We start from the raw sequence: 24,121 nt of genomic DNA, 5'->3' as shown, positions 1-24,121 counted from the left end.
TTATCCTCACCATATTTAGCATGAATATTCTCTGACACGTTATAAAAAATACTTAAGGTTCCCACCCCAACCACTCCAAAGCCCATCCTTTTTGTTTTGTTTTGTTTCTGATTAACGTAAATACACAGGTCAATAAATGTAAATTTTACTTAATAACACATTTTCTCACCCTATTATACCATTATTTTTGTCACCTTTACCCTTCAAAAGCTCGAGCAATGCCGGAAACACGCAGTTAATATATTTATGAAGCTTTACTGCTTTCAAATCGATTATAGTATTAAAGCAAACTTACTACTTATATAAATAATAAAAGCATTTATATTTTAAAATTTAATTTACTAATTCTTGTTCGTTAGAAAATTGCATTCAATGTAATTCAATTCCATGTGAGAATTAATTATTTATCCTTATATAAAATTTAATTCTTGTGTAAAAATTGCAGAAGAAAATCCTTTCTCCATAGGTAAACAAACAATTATATTTAGGATGAAATGCAGAATATGAATAATTTATTATTATATGATCAAAATAAGTTATTCACGTCACACAACGAATTAAATTATATAAATTTAAACAATTTAACAAAATTTTATATTTAATTTAGAATTCTTTTTATTTATTTTAAACGAAAAATATTTTAAATTAAGTAAGAATTCTTTTATTCGATTAGGAAACGAACTGACTCCATCTCCCCCTCCATCAAGAATCACATCTGGAACTGTTTATGGCACGAAACCTCAGGTATATTTTATTACTTTTCATTTTTCTATTTAATAATATATTTCAAAAAGGAATTTACACATTAAAATTTAAATTGGAAATGCATACGTATGTTAAAATATAAATTAATTTGAATGAATAAAAACAATTTTTGCATGAAAACAAAATTTATTTTAAAAATTCCATTCCTTTCTCTAAAATACAGCAAATTTCGATTTAGCGCCAATGAATTTCTTCCTAAAATATTAAAAATAGATAATTCTTTCAACCCTGTGAATTACTAAATGTTATGAGTTTTGCATTGAAAAGGGCATTGTGATTTGATAACAATGCCCTTTGCAATGCAAAAATCAATGTTTTATGTAATTCTTATTGTTCGAGATCCTTCGGTTTAGCGCCACATTCCATTTAGTGCCAATTTCGGAGGCGTTATATCGAGGTTTGACTGTACATATGATCTTGTAAGGTGTCGTTTTGATGAAATTTCAACGAAAAAATGTTTGCTTACTTCCTTTCCGCGTATAAACGATGAAAGGAAGTAAGCAAAAATATATTATTAATTTTTATTTCCATGAGTAAATGAGTTCGAATGTTATCTGTATGAAGTTAATTTATTCGTTCAGTCGGAAATATTAATGCAATTCCAACGGCTTAAAATATTTTAATGATTTATCCACTTTTATTACATTTGATTAATTATTATTTATATTTTTCTATTAAAGAAATATTAAAAATATAATATAGATAAATTTATATTGTAGAGGAAGTTTATTACTTGTGATAATCATAGAGAACGTTGTGTATGGTTTTAGCCGCCGGCCAAGCCACCTAGACGCTCTATAGCCCCAGTATCTCCAATAGACAAGTCGCTGCCCACACGACTATCGGGTTACAGTTGCGAACTGTTATTAGGAGATCATGGGCCAAACAGCGGACGCACATCGCCGAGGCCTTTATCAGACGGTCACCACGAATCCGACAACGAAGCTGAGCCAAAGAAGAGGAAAGGCAGCTTAGATAACAAGAATGGGAAGATAACGGAAAGTTCGCCTTTCAGTGCTCTTTATGACGACATCGCTAGTGGAAGAGTGACGTCATTTAGTAGTTCTTTCTTCCGTTACCATAACTCCCCCGCAGTTTTGTCACGTGGTAGACAATCAGTCTCCAGCTGCGAAGATGAACGTCCCAACAAACCTAATAGTTTAGATTTTAGGAGTAAAAGAGCGACGGTACAGATACCATTGAGCCCTACTCATTATCAACAACCTCCGACGCCCGATTTCCCTCCCCCTTCACCCTCTACAGCAGCAGGTGGAATACACGAAAAAATACGCCCTCTAAGTCAGGTAGGCAGTCCTTTTTTTTAAATCAGATATCATTTATCACCTAATTTGATAGATATTAAAATTACGAGCTGAAGTATGTGGGCTTTAGAACGTAGATATGACGACCGGAGTTAGTTAGAACACCGAAGGAACCATATTTGAGCAAATAATTTAGCATTTTATTACTTTTTTCGTATTCTAATCGCCACTCAAGGATACATTTTAAATTGTCAATTATCCAATTTCCATCACTTATAACTTGTAGTATGGCGTCATACGACGATCTAATGACTAGTAATAACAAAATATATTTTTTGCATGCGCAGTAGAAGCATAAAATACCCAAAAAATATGAAATAATTTCAAAACTTGATATTTTGCCACCATATAAAAATCCAAAGAGGAATGAATAATTTATCATTATTTTCAGTTGCTTCTCCTGATATAAATTTAAAAAAACAAATTTTATTAACATATAATTTAATTTCGACTATTTGTGTTCTTTATTTTCTTAGTTTTTTTTATTTTTTCTTTATTTAAACGTTAAATTTTTCACGTTGTTTATTTAAATATGTTTTCTGTTATATTCTTTTTTTGTTTAGAAAGTATTTTCTTTATTTTAAAGGACGATTTACGTTTAGCAGTTTACCTGGATAGTCAGGTGAGTAGTTTATTTTAGATAAAGTACCACTTGTCAAAAACTCTTTCCACATAGAAAATTATTTTAAAAAAGAGAAAAACATTACATTAAAAAATAAATAATAATAATAAATTGTCTAGAAATTCTCTAATGCCTTACATTATTTTTAAAACCTAAAAGAAATTTCGAATATTTGCCGTATTTTGCAGAAAATAACGGAATTAATTTCTGTTTTAAACTTGTATTTATTTAAGTTTTTAGCTTAGTTTTTATTATTTTTTTGGTTTAGTTTATTTTATTTTCTTTCTTAAGGTTAATTTCTTAAAAGAAGTAAACGGGACGGTAAGTGCAATAACGATATAAATATTATGGACTTAATCAAGCCCTGATAATAACAATATTGTAATCAAACTAATATATAAATATATATAAATTAAACTATACAAAAAAACATGTAATTATTCAGATGTATTATGTCTATTTGTATAAAAATATATATCTATTTTTTAATTTTATTTTTGTGTCTTAAATTAATTTTAATTTCTATTTATAAAAAGAAAAAAATCAGCTTAACAGCGTATAAAATATTTCATACACAAACAGTCAAACCTGTGAACAACGGCCATTGATGGGAACATAAAAATTGGCCGTTGTTCGGAGGTTTGTCTGTATGCATTTCTAAGAGAAACGTCCCCTGAGAAAATGGCCGCCGTTTAGGGGTGGCCGTTGTTGGACGTTCGGCTGTATCTAAATTTTTATATGATAATAATTATTAGAAGCTATTTTGAACCGGATTTTTAAATCATCGTAATATAATACAAAGTTCTGGGCGATAATTTGATAATTGTGATGCTTATAACACATCTTATCTATTACGCTTTTAAATTTAATTTGTGATAATACATTGATAACACCAATGGCGATACCGTCAAGACTACTGTTGAGATATTCTTCAATAATTTTCTATATGAAAATAGCTTATATTCCTGAATACTCAAGGAGATTACGAAAGAAAAACAAATGCTATCACTAGCAATAATTTAATCTGTTCGAATCAGTCCAATTATTTGGTTTTATCTGATGATAAAATGACTAGACATAACACAGCTGAAAGATCAACGCCCCCCTCCCGATACACGAGACATTTTTATATATATAAATTGCTCTACTTAAACAATAATTCGAACTTGCCATTTTGTTTTTTGTTTTTTTTTTACTAAAAAAAGAACTGAATCTAACAATACTAACACTCGGTTTAATGTAACTCGATCGCATTCAATTAGAAAAATTCAAAGTTTCGCGTTTAAATAGCGTTATATTTGCCATTATTAGTCAATACGCTATAAGATTTCTTCCCCCCTCGAACGTTTTATCACTCAACGCGACTCTAGTCAATTTAACACGTGCAACCAACCCACCCACACTCACACATGTTGACATTTATGCGACTGACTGGAAGATAACCTTACATTCAATCTGACTTCCCGTCCACTTTTCCTTCACCCCCTCCTTGCTATGCCAGGAGTACAAGAGGAAACGTCTGTCACGTGACATCGAGACCCTGACGGAAGAGGAGTTGTTCGCCACCGTCGATCCTTCCGGCAACGTGCGAGTGTCATTACGCAAGGAAAATAAGTCCGTGTCTACAGATACTATCGAAGAAATTATGGAGGACGACCCGTTCGCAGGTAAGATTACGTTCCTATTCGACTATTTTAACTATGTACGATAATGGTGGGAGCCCGACACCGTGACGTCAGAATTGGGCGTGGCTCGTGACGTCAGTGGTGTTGACAATCACCTTCGAAAACGTGAGATTTGTACAAAAAAAGTATGTCGTAAATTATAATTGTTAGGTGAGTTATTCTGTATATGAAATTACTTACCATTAATATTTCGTACGTACTTAAAAGTGGACTAGATCATTCTCGATGTGCTCTATTTTGATCAACAGCTGCTTGTGCCTCAAGGCTACTTCAGCTGTTGTTGGATTACAATCGGTGTCCGTCCTTTATTTCGAAATTTTTTCACATTTTGACGCCATACATTTCATATATCAGCTCGATCATTATATTAAAGTGTCCTAAATTTCGATTTCCTAAGCCCATTCAGACTTTGTTCTTACTTATTTATCATATTCTAAATTTGTTTATTTAAATGGCTATTAGTAACACTACTTAGAACTAAAGTAATACAGTATTTTTTCTGCTGTCAAAAGTTAATTTTGGCACTTTTCAAGCTCTTGCATTGGATGTTTGAAACACACATTTCTATTTAGGTCATTAAACCTTGAAAACATTGAATGGCAAGTTAGTTAATTTAGAATTAAATCGTAAATAGAATCAGAATTGAAAAAATAATTGAGTTTTCTTCTATTTACGGATGATTTAAGTTTAATTTTTTAAAAGGTTATGAATCTACATTGATTTAATATTCGAAAAATTGCTTAGATTACAATTAAAGGTATTTTCCTCCCCCAGAAATTAAATACATTACAAGATTATCTGGACTAGTAACCGAGTTATTCAATAAATAACCCTGGAAGGAGTCCAAGTTTAAGTTTATCCTTAGATATCTCCACATTGCTATTAAAAATTCGAATTAGTTATTTTATTATGTGTGAAATGAATGCCATATACAATTGTATAGTTGTTAAGTATAAATTTAAATATAATTAAAATGAATATAATGTAAATCATTGTTAGAACTTGAATTTCACTTTACAATATCTGTAATCAGTAGTATATCCCTAGGCCCCATTTATCTTTATAAATAAAGAAAAAATTAAAGATTTGAATGTGATAAATACACTTACACAGTAGACATGTGTATACAAAACCCAAGAGTTTACTCTATCCACAGTGTTAGTGGTTACACAGAGGTGAATATGGTTTGCAGGTTTTAATTCAGACCCCCTAATATTGTTTTTGTCTTTAATTAAATATTTATTTGCATATTTTAAAATTTAATTATTAATTATTTCTATCTAATTATTTTAAAATTATTTCTATCCCTTTATTATACCCCAGAAAATTAATTATTAGTTCTTAGATAAATAATTTATTTTATTTTGTTCTGATACAGATAGAGGTTTATTAATTAATATTAAATGTTGGAAAAAATTTTATTACTTCTGTTAATTAATTTTAAATATCGAGCTGTTATTTATGTTATTTAATTTTATTTTTTAATAACAAAATTAAATTATTGATTAATTTAAATTAATTTGGTGGTGTTTATTTGAATGAATTGATTAATTATTCATAAATTTTTGGAATCTAAATCTATTAGAATGAAGCATTAAATATGTTCTAATAATAGCAGCTTTATTCTTTGCAAAGATGTTTGAAATTTTTATAGACTCCATCTTTGTTTTTATTGTGTTATCAGTTTAGTTGCTGTACAGGGTTATGCCCTCTGGTAAAGGCTACAAAGTATAACCATATAACAAACTGCAAAAACAAATATACAGTACATTTAGACATTAACTGTAAATACATAAAAAGATAAAAACAAGGACGTATAGGCCTATAAGATGAATATGTTGAAAAGAAAAATTATATTCCTTTCACCTTTATATTTAATGTGGATTTCTTCCACTAGATTTATGAAATCTCTAAAGATTCAAGTCCATATTTAATATTTAAGAATATTTAATAAGTAGTATTATAGTATATAAGTTCTATATACTCTAGCAATATACCACTTTGTAGCAGTATATTATTATCTCTAATAATACTCTAATCCAACGAGTAATTATTTTTAAGTACTTAACACTACAAAATGAGTCATAAAAGATTATATTTGTTTTAATGAGTCTATCATTTTTGTATTGTAAGAGAAGATAATGATGTTACTATATAAATATGTCTACTATAGCTTAATAATTGGTAGGAATTATGATTATTTAGATTATTAGACATTTAATTCATTAATTAGAGGATGAATTGCTCTGAAATTTATTATAATTTTATAAGATTTTGGATCTAAAAAGTCGATTTTTTAAAAATTAAAATTATTAAATATTTATTTTTATTTAAAAAAAATTTTATGAAATGAGTAATTATTACAAAAATTTCTTATTAATGCCAATATATTAAGCTGAATTCATAAACAAAATTGCTTGTCAGCGTTTTATTTGTTAAATTTTGATAAAAAATTTAAAATTTTTTTTCAATTAATCTTAATTTTTGTTGTAAATTTCTAAAAACTGGATAAATGAGAATAGTCCTACTAAAAAATTTATTTACTTATTTATTTTTTAATCTTGGATTATAAAAATAAGATTTCACTAAAAGTAATAATAGAATTCGATCTAAATTTATGGCACCGTATTTTCCACAAATTGATTTTGACAGAATTTTATTGATAAGAAAAGTAGAATTTATCGGACGTTTTTATGTTGATCAAGATATACAGACTGACATACCAAAAGCTCAGTTAACTTTTATTTCTATATGTCAACATTTTTTTCAACTTTAATTTTAGAAATTCTGTACAGAATTTTTATATTTAATTTTATTCAATTATATAATTTAATTTGTTTTAATAAAATTTAATATAATTATTTATTGCTTCTATAGAAACTTAGAGTTTATTATGAATATGTAAGATACAGATTAAAAGTTATAAGGGAGTTTATCTAATAATTTTTAACCAGTTTAAATATTCTTGATTAATATTAAATTAAAAAAGATTAATTATAATTAAGAAAACTAAAAAGATGATGAAGTAACTCATATATGACGTCATTTTAAGTAATTTAATAACAGAACTGCAATTATATCCAACATTAAAACTGTAATTTGATATTTATTAACAAATAAAATAATTGATAAATATCAATGTACAATTTACAATAATGGGTATGAAATTTTTAAAGATTTTCTGCTTCTGGTAGGTTTATTATATCAAAATTGAAAGTAAAAAAAAAAATACATTAATTTATACGAAATTAGTGAATCAGTGTATGAAAGAGGAGTAAAAGTCTTAAATTTTTTTGATAAAACAAAATTCGAAGTATGGATTGCATTTTGTAGTGTCAATCGTCGTTGAGATAACGATTAGGCAATGGGGAAGTTTCTTAACAACTGAGAAACAGTTATGATTCATTATCTGAGTTAAATCATGAAAAAATAAATAAATAAAAATTCTCAAATGAATTAGATTGTCTGGCTGATAAATCCTATTCTTTATTGAGTATTAAATGAATAAATCGATAAATTTGAAGTCTTGTTCAGACTAAAAGACTTCAAAGTATCTCTAAATTTCATAATTATATTCTTGACTCCTTGCTCTAATATTAAATTTAGAGTAAGGAATTAATGTAAAATATTTTCTTAAACTAAAAATTTTAAGAAAAATATTTAAATTTTACAGTTTGTTTGCTTCGTTGATTATATTTATACATTTTTACGACTTTCAACGGAGGATAGGGCCGTAAACTCGCCAATGATTATGATTTATACATGTTTAATTTTATTTTAAAAAATAATTTATTTATTCTACATTGTAAATACATGCTACGCTTCTTAAAAAGTGTGCAATACATAGCCTACATAGTAAAAAATTGAAACAGCCTACCTGTTACTCATTTTAAAGACATGCGATACGTAAACTACCTGTTGCTCTTCTTAATTTTTTTTTTCTTTTGTTACATGCTTTAGCAAAAGGATCGTTTATTTTTTCTTTAATTATTATTACTTTTTCCTAGTAGACACTGTAACAAGATATTATTCCACAGTAGGGAATTGCACAGTCGTGAATCCGATTACTGGCTTTCATATCCAAAAATTCGTTGTCATCATCAGATGCCAATGCTCATTTAACATTGTCATAACGTACGACTGATTTATTACCACCATCGTCTTTGCTAAATAATGATTCCTTTGCCATGTCACAGTTTAATTGTTCTGCGTATAATACTTTAAAAATTTGAATAATTAATTAAATAGAAGACTAGGGCTGCAAACTTGTAATAAGAGTAATAACTAAACAGAAAAAAATATATATATATAATCGATATTATCAGATGTAGGCATTTTTTAACTTTATATAGAAAGAATGACATTAAATAGGTTTATTTCGAAAAATAAATTGTAATAAATAATAAAAATTTAATATAGAAAACTCGATTGTAAAGTCATCCATAATTATTAAGTATTCATTTAAATAAATATTAGATCACTTGACTCTTTTACAAATAATTTATATAAATGAAATTTTGATATATATGTCAATCAATTTTTATAATCGTGACGACGTACTTCATTCTGACGTTCATTTTAAATCAATAATGACGAATTCAGGACGGAAATTAAATGAAAATACTTTATTTTTCTTCTATTAATTTCTACACTTTTAAAAATCTAAAATATATTTATTTATTTTTCTTAAATAATAATTAGAACTAAACAAAAAATTTTAATTAGGATTAATATTTTATATTTTTTTCAAAATTTTGATCAATGAATAGTAAATTAATTAATTAAAAAATAGAATAAACATTTTATTTTATTTTTTCTTACTTAGTTTATTTACAATTTTCCGAATAATTAATACAATTATAATATTTATTATATATATATAATTATATAATTACATTATTTATGCATAAATATTGACTCTGAATATTTATAAATTTAACGTTACTTGCACGTCTCTATCTATCTTAATCATGCTACGATGACTAAGATACTAAAAATACTAAAAAATATATTTAAATGTATTAAAAAATAATAATAATTTATAAGTTATGTAGAAAAATATCTTATATTTAATCGAGTAGTATTGTAAATTATGAGTTAGAAGCAACAGAATTGCAAATACAGACAATTGCTTACATGCTTTAAATTATAAGAAGTTATTTGTATATTTTAAATATATTTTTTTCCGTTAACGGCTAGTCGAATCAATAATCCATAAACCCTAGTTATATGCATTATCACCCCAATGGTCATTGTGCTCGAACAGGTTTATGTCGAGGCTCCGTCTGTCCCTTGGATGGTCGTACAGATGACAGACATCCAACAAAGAGGCCGATGAATTTATTCCAAGATGGGGATGTTGGCACCAAATTGAAGACGATGACTGACGGAGGGACGTCTGATCAAAGGAGCAGCTTATCACTTCTTAGCCCTTTCGATGAGAATGCCGAATGGGCCGAAATAGCCGATATTATGGCCTCTTTTGGAAGTGGAATCGCTAGAGAGTCGGTCTTTGCAAGAGAAATCGAAGAGCAGTTCACCAAGACATTTATTAGTTCAGGTTAAAATTTTTATTTTTTTATTTTATTCCATTTATCTCGTGAATTCGTTAACGATATTGTTTATGTACGGAAGATAAATAAACTTCTTTCTTATTTAAATTAAGGCATTTAAATATTTTATTATTATAATTTTCCCCCCTCTTTGTTGTTCTAGATTCGTGTTTACCATTTTAAATCTGATAAAATTATTTATTCAAATTATCTTTATTTGAATAAATAATGAAAGAATGGCGAAGTTGGAACCAATAATAAAATGGTTTTAAAATCTATTCTATTTTTTTAATTGGGACCTAGTTAATTGCATTCTGCCCCCCTCTCGCTGTTTACATTTAATCTATGCTTCATATACGTCTTTGAATATTCATTTACGAGGCTTTTTTAAGGGTTTCTAGCATAGATGTAATTTATATTTATCTACGAATCTCTTAGTAAAGTTTTATTTTTTAAAATATTTTCAGATAACAGGAAAAAAGCGGGCAATGCCAGAGGATTTAGTACAGTCAGAGAGTGGTTAGAAAGTTTAGATATGGCAGAATATGAAAATTTATTGATGGAAAATGGCTTCGATGATGTGGACTTTCTGGTGAGTTATTTTAAAATTTATTAGCATTTTAATTTTGTTTTTTAAGAATAAAATTATATATGATTATGTTATGTTTGTGTAGGGAAGTACGACTCTGGACGATAGAGATCTTATAGAAATTGGAGTTCTAGCGGAAAATCACAGACAGAAGATTCTTAATTCTGCTAAAGACTTTCCAAATCTTCTCCCTATAGGTAGAGGAGAAGGCAAAGCTGGAATACCAAACTCGATAGAACAGTGGCTAAGGTCTTTAAATTTGGAAAGTTATGTGAACGTATTTGCGGAGAATGAATTCACAGAATTGGATAAATTAACCACATTGACGAACGAAGATCTGCTTTTGGTAAGGTTTATTTTGAAATTATAAGTTTTTTTTTTCCTAATGTATTTTAGTTGTTTTAATGTAATTATCATGTATGACGTAAATAACTTCATTGGTATCAGTTTATGCAGTTACTGAGAAGTAGCTTATCGAGGTGGAATAATAAAACATGATATCGACAATGTAACTGTCGTTGCGTGTGTTAATATTTTCAAATCTGTGTGGGCGCGATGACTTGCAGATGTTTAAAATGTCTCCCTTCCTTTGCGACTACTCATTTTAATGTTATACAAAAACTATTTAACATCAAGTTTGATGTTTTTAAAATGCAGGATAAATATTTACTTTTATGTTTTATGATGTTTTTTAAGTAGTAAACACTTATCAAATAACTCAATAAATTTGCTTAGTAACTTTTGGAACATATTCAACATAGCTTAAACCTTACAGAAATAAATGGTGAGAGGTAAGGTTTTTTCGAATGCATAAAACCGATGGCTTTGAACAGATTGTTTCCTGGAAACAAGTTAATTATCATTAAATTCATGCAAATTTGTAAATTATACTTTAAATTTAAGTCGCAATGAAATAAAAAGAAATATCTGTTTAGGGAATGTTTTATTATTTACGGTATACTAAGGAGTTTTTAGACTTAAATGTTAGTTTTGTTAGCTAGGAGCCCTCAGAGTAGACAAAGAGGCCCATAATGGTTCCCACCCCTATAAATTAATGTTATTAAAAATAAAAAAATAAAGTTGTTTAAGACTGCTTTTATTAATAAAGAAATATTCTATTCATTTCATTCGCTCAAAAAAAAAAAAAAAACAAGAAAGAAACAGTAAAAGGGACCCGCTCTACCCCCACTCCATACAAGTGTGCCCTATCTCTGTGGGGATCCGTGTTCGAACACCTACAGTTCAGTCCCCTATAATTTATCATGTGTAGTATAGGTCGGGACATCGTTCTTCATCCCTCTCGATGGTGGTAGACCTCATTGGAGGTCAGCCCCACCCATAATTGTGTAATTGTGGCAGACCATACAGATTAAGTATGCTGGTGTCTCGTGTTAATTAATCAATCAAACATTACTTTTATTTCAAATTTTTTTGAAGAATTTTAGTATTTTCAGATTTTATATATCTTATTTTTATAATATGACAATGTATTATGACATATTTTAACTGATCATTGTTATTATTGATATCATTAATATTATGACGTAAAAATGTTCTTTATTATCGAAAATACGGATTTTATTTATTGATAAATTAATTTATATAACTTTAATCTACTTAAAAATATTTAAAATAATTTTTTTTTGCCGTACATTAACTTGAATGGAATTGTTAACAACCACTACATTTCTATTTTTATTTTATAAGCAGTTTTAAAATAGAGAATAATTAAAATAATTCAATAAAAAATTTCTAAATATAATTAATGTATAGTAACCAAAATAAAATATTATATTTATAAAAGATTAGTTAGGTATTTAATTTATTGAATGAATAACTAAAATAATTTCTTATTTATATTACTATTTATTTAGTTCTTAAAATTTGCGCTATTGTTTTGTGCAGACATATTTAAATGCATTCTAAATAATATAAATTTATTAAATGTAGATGTTTTGCGTCTGATTTTGCTTGACATTTCACCGTTTTACAACCCCCACTTCAATGACTGATATAAATTTCAATATGTTTGACTACTTGATCGTATTTCAGTGCCATATTTTAATTTATGTTAACTTTATCTGATAATGTATTAAAATCTTTTCTTTGGAATTTATTTTCAATGTCATTGAGCCTGTGAGAAATAGGTGACGTCTCGCTTTACGACGGCTTTTCGGGTAGCAATTAGGTTATAGTAAAGTTCTATGGCACTTGAATTTTACTAATATTTTATTGGATTATTGAATTTATTCAATTAAGTTAAAGAATAATATAAATTTCAAAAGTTTTCACAAGATGCTAACAGAACGGTATTATTTTCTCAATGAATCTAATTATAAAAAATAAATTTTTATTTAAAATTTATTCGTGATATTTTTTGCAATTTACTACATTGTACAATGCTTAAACATTAAGTATTTAACATTCTATTGTATTAAAAACTAAATTATAATTTAATTATAATATAATGTAATTATTCTAATTGAAGCATCTATTTGAAAATTGTATTTTTTTTTTTAAGTACACGTGAAAAAATCTACTTAAATTACATTATTAATATGAATTTGTTTCTTTAATAAGTTCTGAATTATCTGTTTTCTCTTCTGACTTCTCTTTCGTTTTAAAATCTGCAACAGTTTATAAAATAATAACGGATTTTAATATATTAAAATTGCTACTGTATTTATAATATCAGATTCCTGAAAGAATACTTTGTAATTTAAGAGGTGTATATTATTCGCTGTTTTTAAATTATTCTAATCAATCATTGGGTAGAACACTTTTTAAAACTTGAAAATTATGGAAAAGAATCCATTCTCAGATTTATCTCAGATGATATATTCTATAATTCTTTGTAAAAGTTAATTTTATTTTCAATTGAATTAATTATTGATCTACTAAAGTTTTGTCTAATTCTGTAATGTTTCTTGAGTTAAATAAATATATTCTGTTCCATTTACGGTGGATTATGTTACCTTTAATCTCCAGTTTAGTAATCAATAAGCGCTGTTGTATTTGAGCTAGAACTTATAAGATATTACAATACGTACATTTTTACCGTATATATATATTGTAATAACGTCTATAACCTACCTTGAAGAAAGTAACAAATGTAAATACCGTGTTAGATCCATGACGATTAAATTATTCTATCATAAAAAAAGGTATTCTTTAAAAATACATATTGTATTTTCTTTATATTGCATTAAACATTTACAGTACATCAAGGGGCAAAGCTTGGAGACAAGTAATTACATCAATAAACTTTTATTTAATTATTTATTTTTCTGAGGTTTTTATACAAGTAGATTATAGAATACACAGTCATGTTTGATGATATAAAGTTAATATCTCAATCACTTTTACGATTATAATTTTGAAAAGTTTTATTCGATCACAGGGGAATACAAGTTCCCCGTTTGTCTCCTCCCTGTTTGTACATTTAATAATATTATTACCATTTATGTTTTTAAAGAATAATCTTTTGACGGAGCAATTTCTAAAATTGAATAAATGACATAGATCTAAAAGTAAGCTCTAGAAGTTATTGTTTCATTACTCTAGTGTTCGTTGATCTCGTTATCTTGATAACATTGACTCTATATATATGATGCCCATATTATTGGCACAGCTCTCCAGGAAAACAAGCATCATCCTTTATACACTTATCTTATTATGACAATAGTAACTTTATTTTAAACATTGATCAAATTTTTTCCTATTTTCATTCAAGAATATCCTAAGTTTTTTTAGTATATATTTAGAAATATTATCTGATGTAAATTGATAAAATATAAAAATATTTAATGTTATTTTAGATACTAAAAAATGCCTGGGGTACTTATTTTATCGATTTTTTTCAATTCTGTTTTTAAGATTATGATTTATATAGGCCTATTTTTCGTTTCAAAAAATAAATTTATAAATATTATATAAAAATTAATTTGGGAATTAAACTTGGATATCTTAAAATATAAATTATCATTATTTTTATTAGTTTAAAGAAAAAATTTAAACATATATCGAATTTAAACTATGATAAGGAGAACAACCTATTGTGTATAATTCATAGTAAATTCGTAAAATGTTGAATTTTTTATTACTATTATTTTAGATTCTATGAAATATTAGAATGAGAAAAAAAATTAAGAAAAGGATAAACTAAATGTGATATAAATTTAAATATTAATAGTACTAAATTGTTATTATACTTTGAACGTATGCTCTAATCCTTTATTATATTTTTTTATCACAGTTAACAACTAATTAAATTATTTATAAATATTAGGTCTATATAATGTATATTAGTTATATGCTACATCTATATATTTTTAATTTATATCTATATATCGATATCTCTATATATAAAAATGTCGAAATGTATGTACTGTACAGTATATATTAGGCAAAGGCTTCTATACCGTTCAACGTATCCGCACTAAATTTGTCAAGAATATTCTTCGGTACACTAGAAAAGTACTGTGGAGGCCCCATCCTAAAGTCACCCCTTCTTAAGTCTGAGCAATTTTTTGTGTTTTGCAGTTTCATTATTGTAAATACTCGGGTCAATAAATGTGCATTTTTGTTAGTTACTAACGATTAAGATCATTGTTTTTATCACCCCCTTTCAATCCAATCTCACCAATTCTCCATCCCCTCAAAATCCCGAGCAGTGCCGGACATTATATATTTAATTTACCATAAAATAAGTAAATTTTTTATTTTTAATTTGTCTTATTTTAGCTCTTTATTAGAAGTTATAACCTAATATTGTTATATTAAAAATTATTGTCTTATCCTGATGTAGCTTTTGACGTTAACGAGTCATAAACGTCAGGATTCACTCTTAAGACTCTTTTGCAAAAGTATCCATAAACATACTAAATATTTAAATCGTCTTCTCTCCCTTTCGTATCTTTAAAGTTGTAATTTAGTATAAATCAGGGCTTCCCAACGAGGTCATTATCGACCCCTTAGGGATCCATGAAAATTTAAGAGGGGTCGATCAAACTTTGTAAATATAAAAAATTCATTAGAAAATATTGAAAATTATGTATGAAGGCTGTTACATAAATACGTAATATATAACACAGCATATAATATAATAGTGAAGAGGTCAATGGAAAAAATTTTCTTAAAAGGGGTCAACACGTGAAAAAGGCTGGGAACCCCTGGTCTAAATGAAGATAACATTTCAGTTATATGATTTAAAATTTCCTCTTGTTCAACAGTGAACAGTAAAATCGCTTGAGCTTATACAGTAGGGAAACGTGGCTACTTTCTCTCCCATTGAGCTTATATTAAAATCTCTATCATAGTATAGATTTATTATTTTTAGCTTAAAGAGTATTATTTTTACTGTTTATTATTATTTCACTAGTCCACAATGAGTTCCTTATTATTCCACAAATCTGCTGTTGTTTAATACTTGTTAAACCTGAAATCTATCTATCAGGTTTAATAAGTCTTGGACAACCCACATTGTACAACAGTAGAATAATAAAACACAATACAGATGTTTTTCTAATCTTTGTACTCACAGACATAATAGTTTCGTGTAATTGTAATCACTTCACTCATCTAGAAACTAATCAATATTACATGAAAACTTTATATACAGTAGATTTGTTGAATTAATAGAATTATATTTAGATATTTTTGACGTACAAGACATGTTGTTTAGTTTATACTAAACAAATAATAAATATGTATAATACAAACACAGCAACGTGGTGTTTAAATTTTCTTAATCAAATAATAATTTAAAAAACTGTTCAGTGATTTGCGAATTGCATCTCAGCATCCCTTTGAAATAATTTTGAATGATATTAAAGTAAATATTATTTTTGAAAACTAAAATTAAATATTTTCGAGATATTTTTTTCGAAGTACCCATCATTGTTGACAGAGCTGTTAATTCGTAACGTGATATTTTATCATTCGTACGAATTAAAATTCCTATTTAACAGAAGTATAGTGTAAAATGCAATGTTATACGTTAACAAAAATATTAATTAAAGGCTTATATATAAAATCAATGAGAGTCAATATTTGGCGGAGGGATTTCTCAAGAAAACGATTTCTTGTATACAATAATTAGTACACATTTCTTATTTTTAAATAATTAAATTTATAAACGGTTGGACCTCGTTCATTTTGGTGAATTTTCTTCTATTTTAATTTCTAAAATACGAAGAACCAGGAGCAACCTATTCGCTTCTCTTTGCCAATTAGTGATTTCATATTTTAGGAAGGAGAAAAAAAAAATGAAGTAATGTTGATCTAGTGGAGTAAAGGTCGACTTCATTAATGTGGAATAGTTAATTAATAGTCAGATTGGCTTCCATTAGGGCTTTCATGTGGATAATTCTATGATTAGATCTCCTGATCCCAGTTTCAGAATTTTCAGAGAATTTACGTATAGTTATTATTTTAAGCAGAGTTTTAAATTATAATTCTAATATTTGTATAGTCATTTAATTAAATATATTTGGGTATTATTAATATAAAAAATTTATTCTGTGATATACTAAGTGTAGATTTCTTAGTGATACGGTTCCATGAGTTATAGAGTACTGTAATTATAATTGTTGGTGGAAGGCTTCTAAGCTTCATTTGGCTTTCTGATTACCTTAAACTAAGTAATAAATGTTGATAAAATAGCGTGTAAGAGTTAAAAATAAAATTATTGACTCCTTTTTAAATTATTTTATATATAAACAATAAAAATTTGAGGAAATGTCAAATGAAATCGCTGTCTCTCTCTCTCTCTCTGTAAATATTAGTTTTATGAGGCATTAAGGAATTACATCGTAAGACACAATTTTATTTTTTAAATTTTAATATATTCTAGAAGAATAATTTTATAAAAAATTTGATCTTTAAATTTGTACAAAGTTACCGAATTTAGATTCATTTATTTAGTAGAATATACTATAAAAACGAGCAATTTCTTATTGTGACATCGTCACAATGCCGGCTGCAATTTTTAATCATATTTTAATTTAAAAATCACGTGATTTCCGGGCCAGACCCGGAAGTTCGTATATAGTTAATCGGGTCGTCCTACCTCTATTTTCTTCTAACTTCGAGATTATGGAAGAACAGACAGAAGGAAGACAGTATGAATCTATATTAATCTATCAATTAATTACTAATTTGATATTTAAAATGTAGAATTATTGATAAATATAGTAATATATTATTTAGAATTTTTCAATGTAATAAAAGACTAAATTTTTAATTAAAATATTTAAATTTTTTGTTAATTAATTGATAGATCTTTATTACACCGAATATCAAAAATGTTAAGAAAATTCGATAATTAATTAGGAGATTAATAAAAGTACTTTTTGTAGTGTTTATGAAACTGAGGAAAACTTAGTGATGAAATTTGCCATGTGTCCGAGAAAATACACCATATAGTTTGTGTTCAAGTTGCAAAAAGTACTTTTAATGAGTTGTATTTCGACCCAAGATAAGTTACTTAAGTTTGAATCAAAAAGTGAAAACTTATGGAAAGTAACTTCGTATATTTATATATAAAAAATATATATATATATATATATATATCACTTTTTGAGAAATTTTCTTGAATTTTAAGTAAAGAATCTTTATTGCTGCAAGGTTTTCTGGCGAAACTGTTAAAACTAGATCGATAAAATTCAATATTCAATAGGGTATATTCACAGCATAAAAGCTTTAAAAAAAACTGAAAATTGTGCCTCTAGGAATAGGAAAGAAGGAAGAGGAATTCGATTTTCAACTCTTTGAATTTTTCCATTTGTACTATTTTATATGAAAAAAGTTCTGGAAAGATAAAATCATTAAATTGTTTGTGAAGTTGTTGAATAGATCAGTGCAAAACAAAGAATTATCCTTCCTGCCTTTTCTCTCTGTAACTTACTAAACTGGTAGAAACTCGAAGCTTAACCAATTTGAATTGAAGGATAAATTTCAATAGTATCAACCTACATTAATTATAATTAAAATAATTGATTTTCACGCAGCAATTTTCGGAAGTAAAATTTATATTAATATTTAAATTAGCTTACAGTTTACAGATTCCCTGTATTATTATTATTATTATTATTATTATTATTAAAAATTAATTATTAACAATAGATTTAATTTTTTTAATAATAAATTTAGAAGTACAAATTTTAATTTATTAAAATTTGCACTTCTAAATTTTATCCAACGTTTTAATTATTATATTTTTTATTGCATTTTATGTATCTGTTCGGGGTTTTATTGTTAACGTGGAGAGGATATCCATTGCCATAGATATTTCCTATTGTAAATAAGAAAAATAAATAAACAAACTTAAACTGTATGCAGTTTACTTAAAAAATATATAAAATATAATATATTATTTTTAAATTTAAAGCTTTAATATATATATATATATTTAATGCAGTAAATGCACGATATATATATAATATATAACGTGTTCATTTGCTATCGGTTGATGCTCATCTCATTATTACATTACTGTATCGTTACACCTTTATTTTTCTTAACAATTGGCCCTTTTTTGTGAATTTGTACGTTTATTTTAATTTTTCTTTGCGAGTAGATCCCCTTTTTTAAATATCACAATGTCAATTGTAATTTAATTAAATGCATTGTACTGGAGGTGCTTTCAGTTATTTTGTTGTATTGCAGCTTTCGTAATAACTGCAGCACTTCTATTTTTTTTTTTTTTCAAGGAAAAAAAATGAAGTTTCTTAAATTTCATTATTAAAGATTAAGTTTATAGGAATAAATCTGTTAAAATCGATTTTAGAAAGGTGGAAAGTTGAAGCATCGATTAGATTACGTAGTTCTGGCCATTATCCAAAAAATTAAATTTAGCTGTTTCATGTAACAGCTAATAATTTTTTTTCTTTTTTCTAAATAAAATATTCAATTTTAAATTTCTGATAATTAAAAAAATTCAGTAATTTAATAACTCACGAATTTCTTTTAGAATTTAAAATGAGTTTCGTGTTACATCAGTCTGAAGCGTTAAAAACTACACCCATAAAAATAATATATTTGATTTAATTTTTTAAATTAATTTTTTTAATTTATACAATTTACTCTTATTTATTTGTATATATAAGTTTTATATTTTTAATTATTTATATTTAAAATTAAAGTATTAGCGCGGTATACGTTAAAATCCAGCTTGTTTAATGGGGAAGAAAGTAGGTCTGTGTTAAAAAATATTAAATAATAAATTAATTAATTAATTTTTATATTTAAATTATCTGCTATTTAATATAATAATATTTGAATAATTAATTAAATTTATATTTATTAGAATAAGTATTATAGCAGCTTAAATAATGTGTAAAAAAGTATAACATAAAACATTTTGTAATAAATTTTAAAAAATTATATGCTTTAAAACCGTAGTAATTAAACAATATGAAAATATTGATCCAAAATAGATACTGAAAATAGAAAAAATGGGCCACAGGAAAAGAATATTAGCATCTTTAGGAGACAGATCGTGGGATTCGCATTTTGATGATTTAGAAGATTTAAATTTATTAAAAATGGTAAGAGGAAAAAAGTTCTGATTTTAATGTTTAAATCTAAGAAAATAGCAGTTTTAAGATATACTTTTTAATCCCGAAAGCTTTAAAATGTTTTTTTTAAAAAGTAATAAATTATTTTTTCTAACAAGAACTCTCTTAACTTGTACAAGGAACGTAACGACAATAAGGCATCGTCGGGAGAAGCCACCTCTGTAGAAAACCAACAGTCGATAATGGAAATAGATACTAAAGACTTAAAAATTCGTCCACCAACGCAGTTAATGGGTGATCCAACAACAGTAGGGTTGAGGTCACCACAGCAATTGTTCCAAGACATACCTTCCTTGTTTGCAACACAGTGGAGACATCAACCAGAAGTGTTAATTCGAGGTTCTTGTAATTATAGTGCGCAGGTAGATTTTATTTATTTTTCAATATATATATATATATATATATATATATATATATACAAAGAATTTCAGCAATAATGTTTCTATTTTGATTTTTATTGAATTTATTCAGTACTTAGGATCCACTTTAGTAAAAGAATTGAAAGGAATGGAGTCAACTCTCAGGTCAATACAGAAACTAAAAGCTTCATCTAGAGATATTGGAAAAGTTCCAAACGTTATTCTTTCGATATCGCATTCAGGAGTAAAATTTATAGATGGAAGAACAAAGGTAAAATATTTTGAAATTCTTCTTTTAAATTATATACCAAATTTCTTGTAAATTAAAGTATTTTCAAGAATTTAAAAATTAAAAATGATAAATTAATATAAGTTATCTGTATGTATGAATTAATGTGTTTGTGTACAGTCGAACTTCGATTTAGTGCCTTTAAAATTGGCACTAAACTGAAGTACTTCAAACAATAAGAATTATTTAGGCCTATAGTAATGCGGTCAGCATACAAGTTCGAGTTTTGAGAGTTTTAAAGTTACGTAATTTGGTGGTGGTGATAACGCTTTTTGCGTTGCAAAATCCTTTGATAATTTAGCTACTGAAAAGTTCTTTGTTTAATATTGTATTTATGGAGGAGATCTGTTTACAGGCGTTTACTGGCGTTATATCGAGGTTCAGTTGTATCTTAGCAGTTGTAAGAAAGCCCGAATTTTGTATGAACTGTTGGCCTATTAAAGTATGTGAACGTGTCTAACTCTCGTCATTATGGATGAGGAGACTGTACCAGGTATCAGGGACGTCGAGGGGAAATTGGAATTTTTTTCTAGGACCGTAATGGCTTCTGCCTCTATAAATTAATGCTATTTTTACCAACAAAAAATCTTTAAGCCTGCTCTTTATTAATTAATAAAGAAATATCATATATCATTTGTTCGCTTTACTTCCGTGCCCTACGCCAAGCTCTCAATGGCCCGGGTTTGTTTATTTATTTAATAAATAGGTAGGATATACAATATAGTGTGATTTAGAGTATTGTTTTCACATTACAGCAATTAGTGTGCGAACACGAAATCAGAAACATCCACTGCGCATGCCAAGATACCGACGACCTTAATCATTTCGCATACATTACCAAGGAGCACCAAACAACAAATCATTACTGCCATGTTTTTCGAGCTCAGAATACGGTAAGTTATTTCTTAATACCAGAAATAAATGAATTAATTGTTTTTATTTATAGTTTTATTTTTATTTTATTATTTTTTTCTGATTAAAGGACGTAGCAACGGAGATTATTTTGACGCTGGGGCAAGCATTCGAAGTGGCTTATCAGTTAGCGCTGAAGGAAAACTCAACTAAAACTGCATCAAAATTCGTCCACTTCTTGAACAAGTCAGACGACCAGAAAATCGAGGAAAAGAAGAAATATGTCAGTCACATCACCGTGCAGCTAGTACAGAAAACCGAAAAGGATGGCGATTCCGAAGATAAACAGTCTTCGTGACTTTTCATGAATTGTTTAGTCTCGATTTTCGATTTTCGCTGAAATTTTGAAAAATAGAAATGGATCGGTAGATTCGCGCGTCAAAAATAAGAAAAAAAAATCAACACAAAAAAAGAGCGGATAAAAAAAATTTATAAATTATTATTATTATTTTATTTGTTTTCCCAATTAGTGATTGTTTTACGAGATAAATTTTAATGTTAATTATATTGGAAAGCGGGTTAAAGCTTTCGAATATTTCCATGAAAGTTGAAGCTTCAAGTAAAACGGAATCGAAGTATATATAAAAGTATGCTTTCATATTATATTCCTCAATGTATCAGTGTATTGGTGCTTCGAAATTTCATACCTTAATTAAAGAACAATTACCTCTTTAAATTGGGGCATTATCCTCGAGAGCACGATTGTTGCAAACGAACATTCCAATGCTCAAAGTACAATTCCAATCTATTCAGAAACGTGTAGTTTTGAATTTTTCCGATAGGATCCACTTTATATACTAATCTATCATGAATGTTAATTATAGTATTTGTTCTACAGAAAAGTACAAGATTATTGCTCATGGTTCCTTTATAAAAATCTGAAAGACATTTTACTAATACCTCAGGTACTAATAACACCAACAATAGTAATTAGTAAAATTTACATTTTCTTTTCATGATTATCGATCAGTTGAAGTCAATAAACAATGATGATTCTTCGAAAATTCCCAATCTCTCTCCAAACAAACCCCCTTTCAAGTTCTTCAAGAAGAAACAGTTCTTGAGGGATCAGTTCTTCAAGAAAAAGCGACAAAAGTTAATGAATTATGTAATGTTGAATACTGCCAAAGTACCTAAAAATGTTTTTGATTCTAGATAAAAAGTTTTTTGAAATTCGTACTTTTATTAGAAATACATAAAAATTCAATATATTTAAATACATAAATAGAATCTTTCTAATATATGAATCATGCATCAGGAAGAAAAAACAAAATGGATGAAAATAATGACATCATGCAGTTTATTTAAAGATATTTCTGTTCATGAACATTGATTCTTTGGCAGTTATTTACTACCGCGAATAAAAATAAAAATAATAATATAAAAAAAAAAATTCGTCGTTCCATTTGTAACGTCAGATACAGATAGAGGTCTAGTCACCTAGAGGTCATATATCATCTGCGTTGTTGACGTTTCACCTGATTTGTTTCTCTGCTACTGTGCTTCAGTCAATTCCCTTCTTTTTTATATATATACATACACAGTATATATAGTTTTTCCACTGATGTTTCTTATTGCAAGACGAACACCAAGAACAGAAGAGTCCAGGATGAAGTTCATAATTGGTGGCTAAAGCTTAAATTTATCAACAGGAAAAAAAAATAATAATAGTAAAAAATAAGGGATAAGTCAGCACAACTTGAACAAGATTTTAAAAAAAAATTCAAATTTGAGCTGTGAAAGATGATAATGATAATGATTTATGGGTGGAAGAATGAGCAGATCTTTCCTCCAGGATTGTGTAATAGATCTACATTCTAAGTACTTCGAATTAAATCCTGTCTAGTGTAAATAAGAGAGTGTACAGATTAATTATTATTATTATTATTATTATTATTATTATTATTATTATTAGAGAAAAAATGTGATTTTTTCCTTCTGAAAATAAGACTTTAAAATCGGGTCTTCTTTATGAATTGTGTGTCATCTTTAAAATATTCTTTATATAATATTAAAATACATATACATATATTATATATAAATAATTAAGTATACATCTATATAATATATATAATAATATATTATATATATGTATATGGAAGCTATAAATTTTGTGTTTTCCCCCCTCCCAGAGAAATTTCTCTTTTTGCTGATCATCCATGCAGATTTGTGTATGCTGTCTAGTGCTCATAATGTGATATTAAAAAACAGACTAAATGATAAATTGATGTTCTCATTATTACATTTTTCAAAATACATATAACAAAATCATTTTTAATTATTTTAAAAAAAAACTTTTATATAATTTTATACCAGAAGTATTTATTTAATAATAATAATCTGTAACAGCCTATAATTAACTGTGATATAATTTTCTTTTTTTATATAAAAAATTTCATATATAATCCTTCTATTTTATAAAGAGATCGTTATAAATTTATTTTAAAA

General features: G+C 26.9%; 1 protein-coding gene across 4 annotated transcripts in view; it reads left to right on the top strand.

Moving 5' to 3' along the window:
- LOC136974107 (ankyrin repeat and SAM domain-containing protein 1A) overlaps window positions 1-23,897 on the top strand; it is a 55,962-nt gene extending 32,065 nt beyond the window's left edge. Inside the window, exons 10-22 of one of the 4 annotated variants that reach the window (XM_067268938.1) lie at window positions 674-744; window positions 1,536-2,069; window positions 2,674-2,709; window positions 3,001-3,030; window positions 4,211-4,376; window positions 9,661-9,954; window positions 10,414-10,538; window positions 10,621-10,881; window positions 19,973-20,083; window positions 20,212-20,475; window positions 20,585-20,743; window positions 21,517-21,654; window positions 21,744-23,897. In XM_067268938.1, coding sequence (XP_067125039.1) covers window positions 674-744; window positions 1,536-2,069; window positions 2,674-2,709; window positions 3,001-3,030; window positions 4,211-4,376; window positions 9,661-9,954; window positions 10,414-10,538; window positions 10,621-10,881; window positions 19,973-20,083; window positions 20,212-20,475; window positions 20,585-20,743; window positions 21,517-21,654; window positions 21,744-21,971 — 2,417 coding nt within the window. In that variant the 3' untranslated portion in view covers window positions 21,972-23,897. The remainder of the gene's footprint in view (window positions 1-673; window positions 745-1,535; window positions 2,070-2,673; window positions 2,710-3,000; window positions 3,031-4,210; window positions 4,377-9,660; window positions 9,955-10,413; window positions 10,539-10,620; window positions 10,882-19,972; window positions 20,084-20,211; window positions 20,476-20,584; window positions 20,744-21,516; window positions 21,655-21,743) is intronic. The other 3 variants (XM_067268994.1, XM_067269076.1, XM_067269147.1) reach the window with 3 other exon arrangements.
- The last annotated feature ends 224 nt before the right edge of the window (window positions 23,898-24,121 follow it).

Source organism: Centruroides vittatus, unplaced genomic scaffold (assembly GCF_030686945.1).
Source record: "Centruroides vittatus isolate TY-2023 unplaced genomic scaffold, ASM3068694v2 contig_10, whole genome shotgun sequence".
NCBI lineage: Eukaryota > Metazoa > Arthropoda > Arachnida > Scorpiones > Buthidae > Centruroides > Centruroides vittatus.
This window is presented reverse-complemented; position numbering and strand designations above follow the sequence as displayed.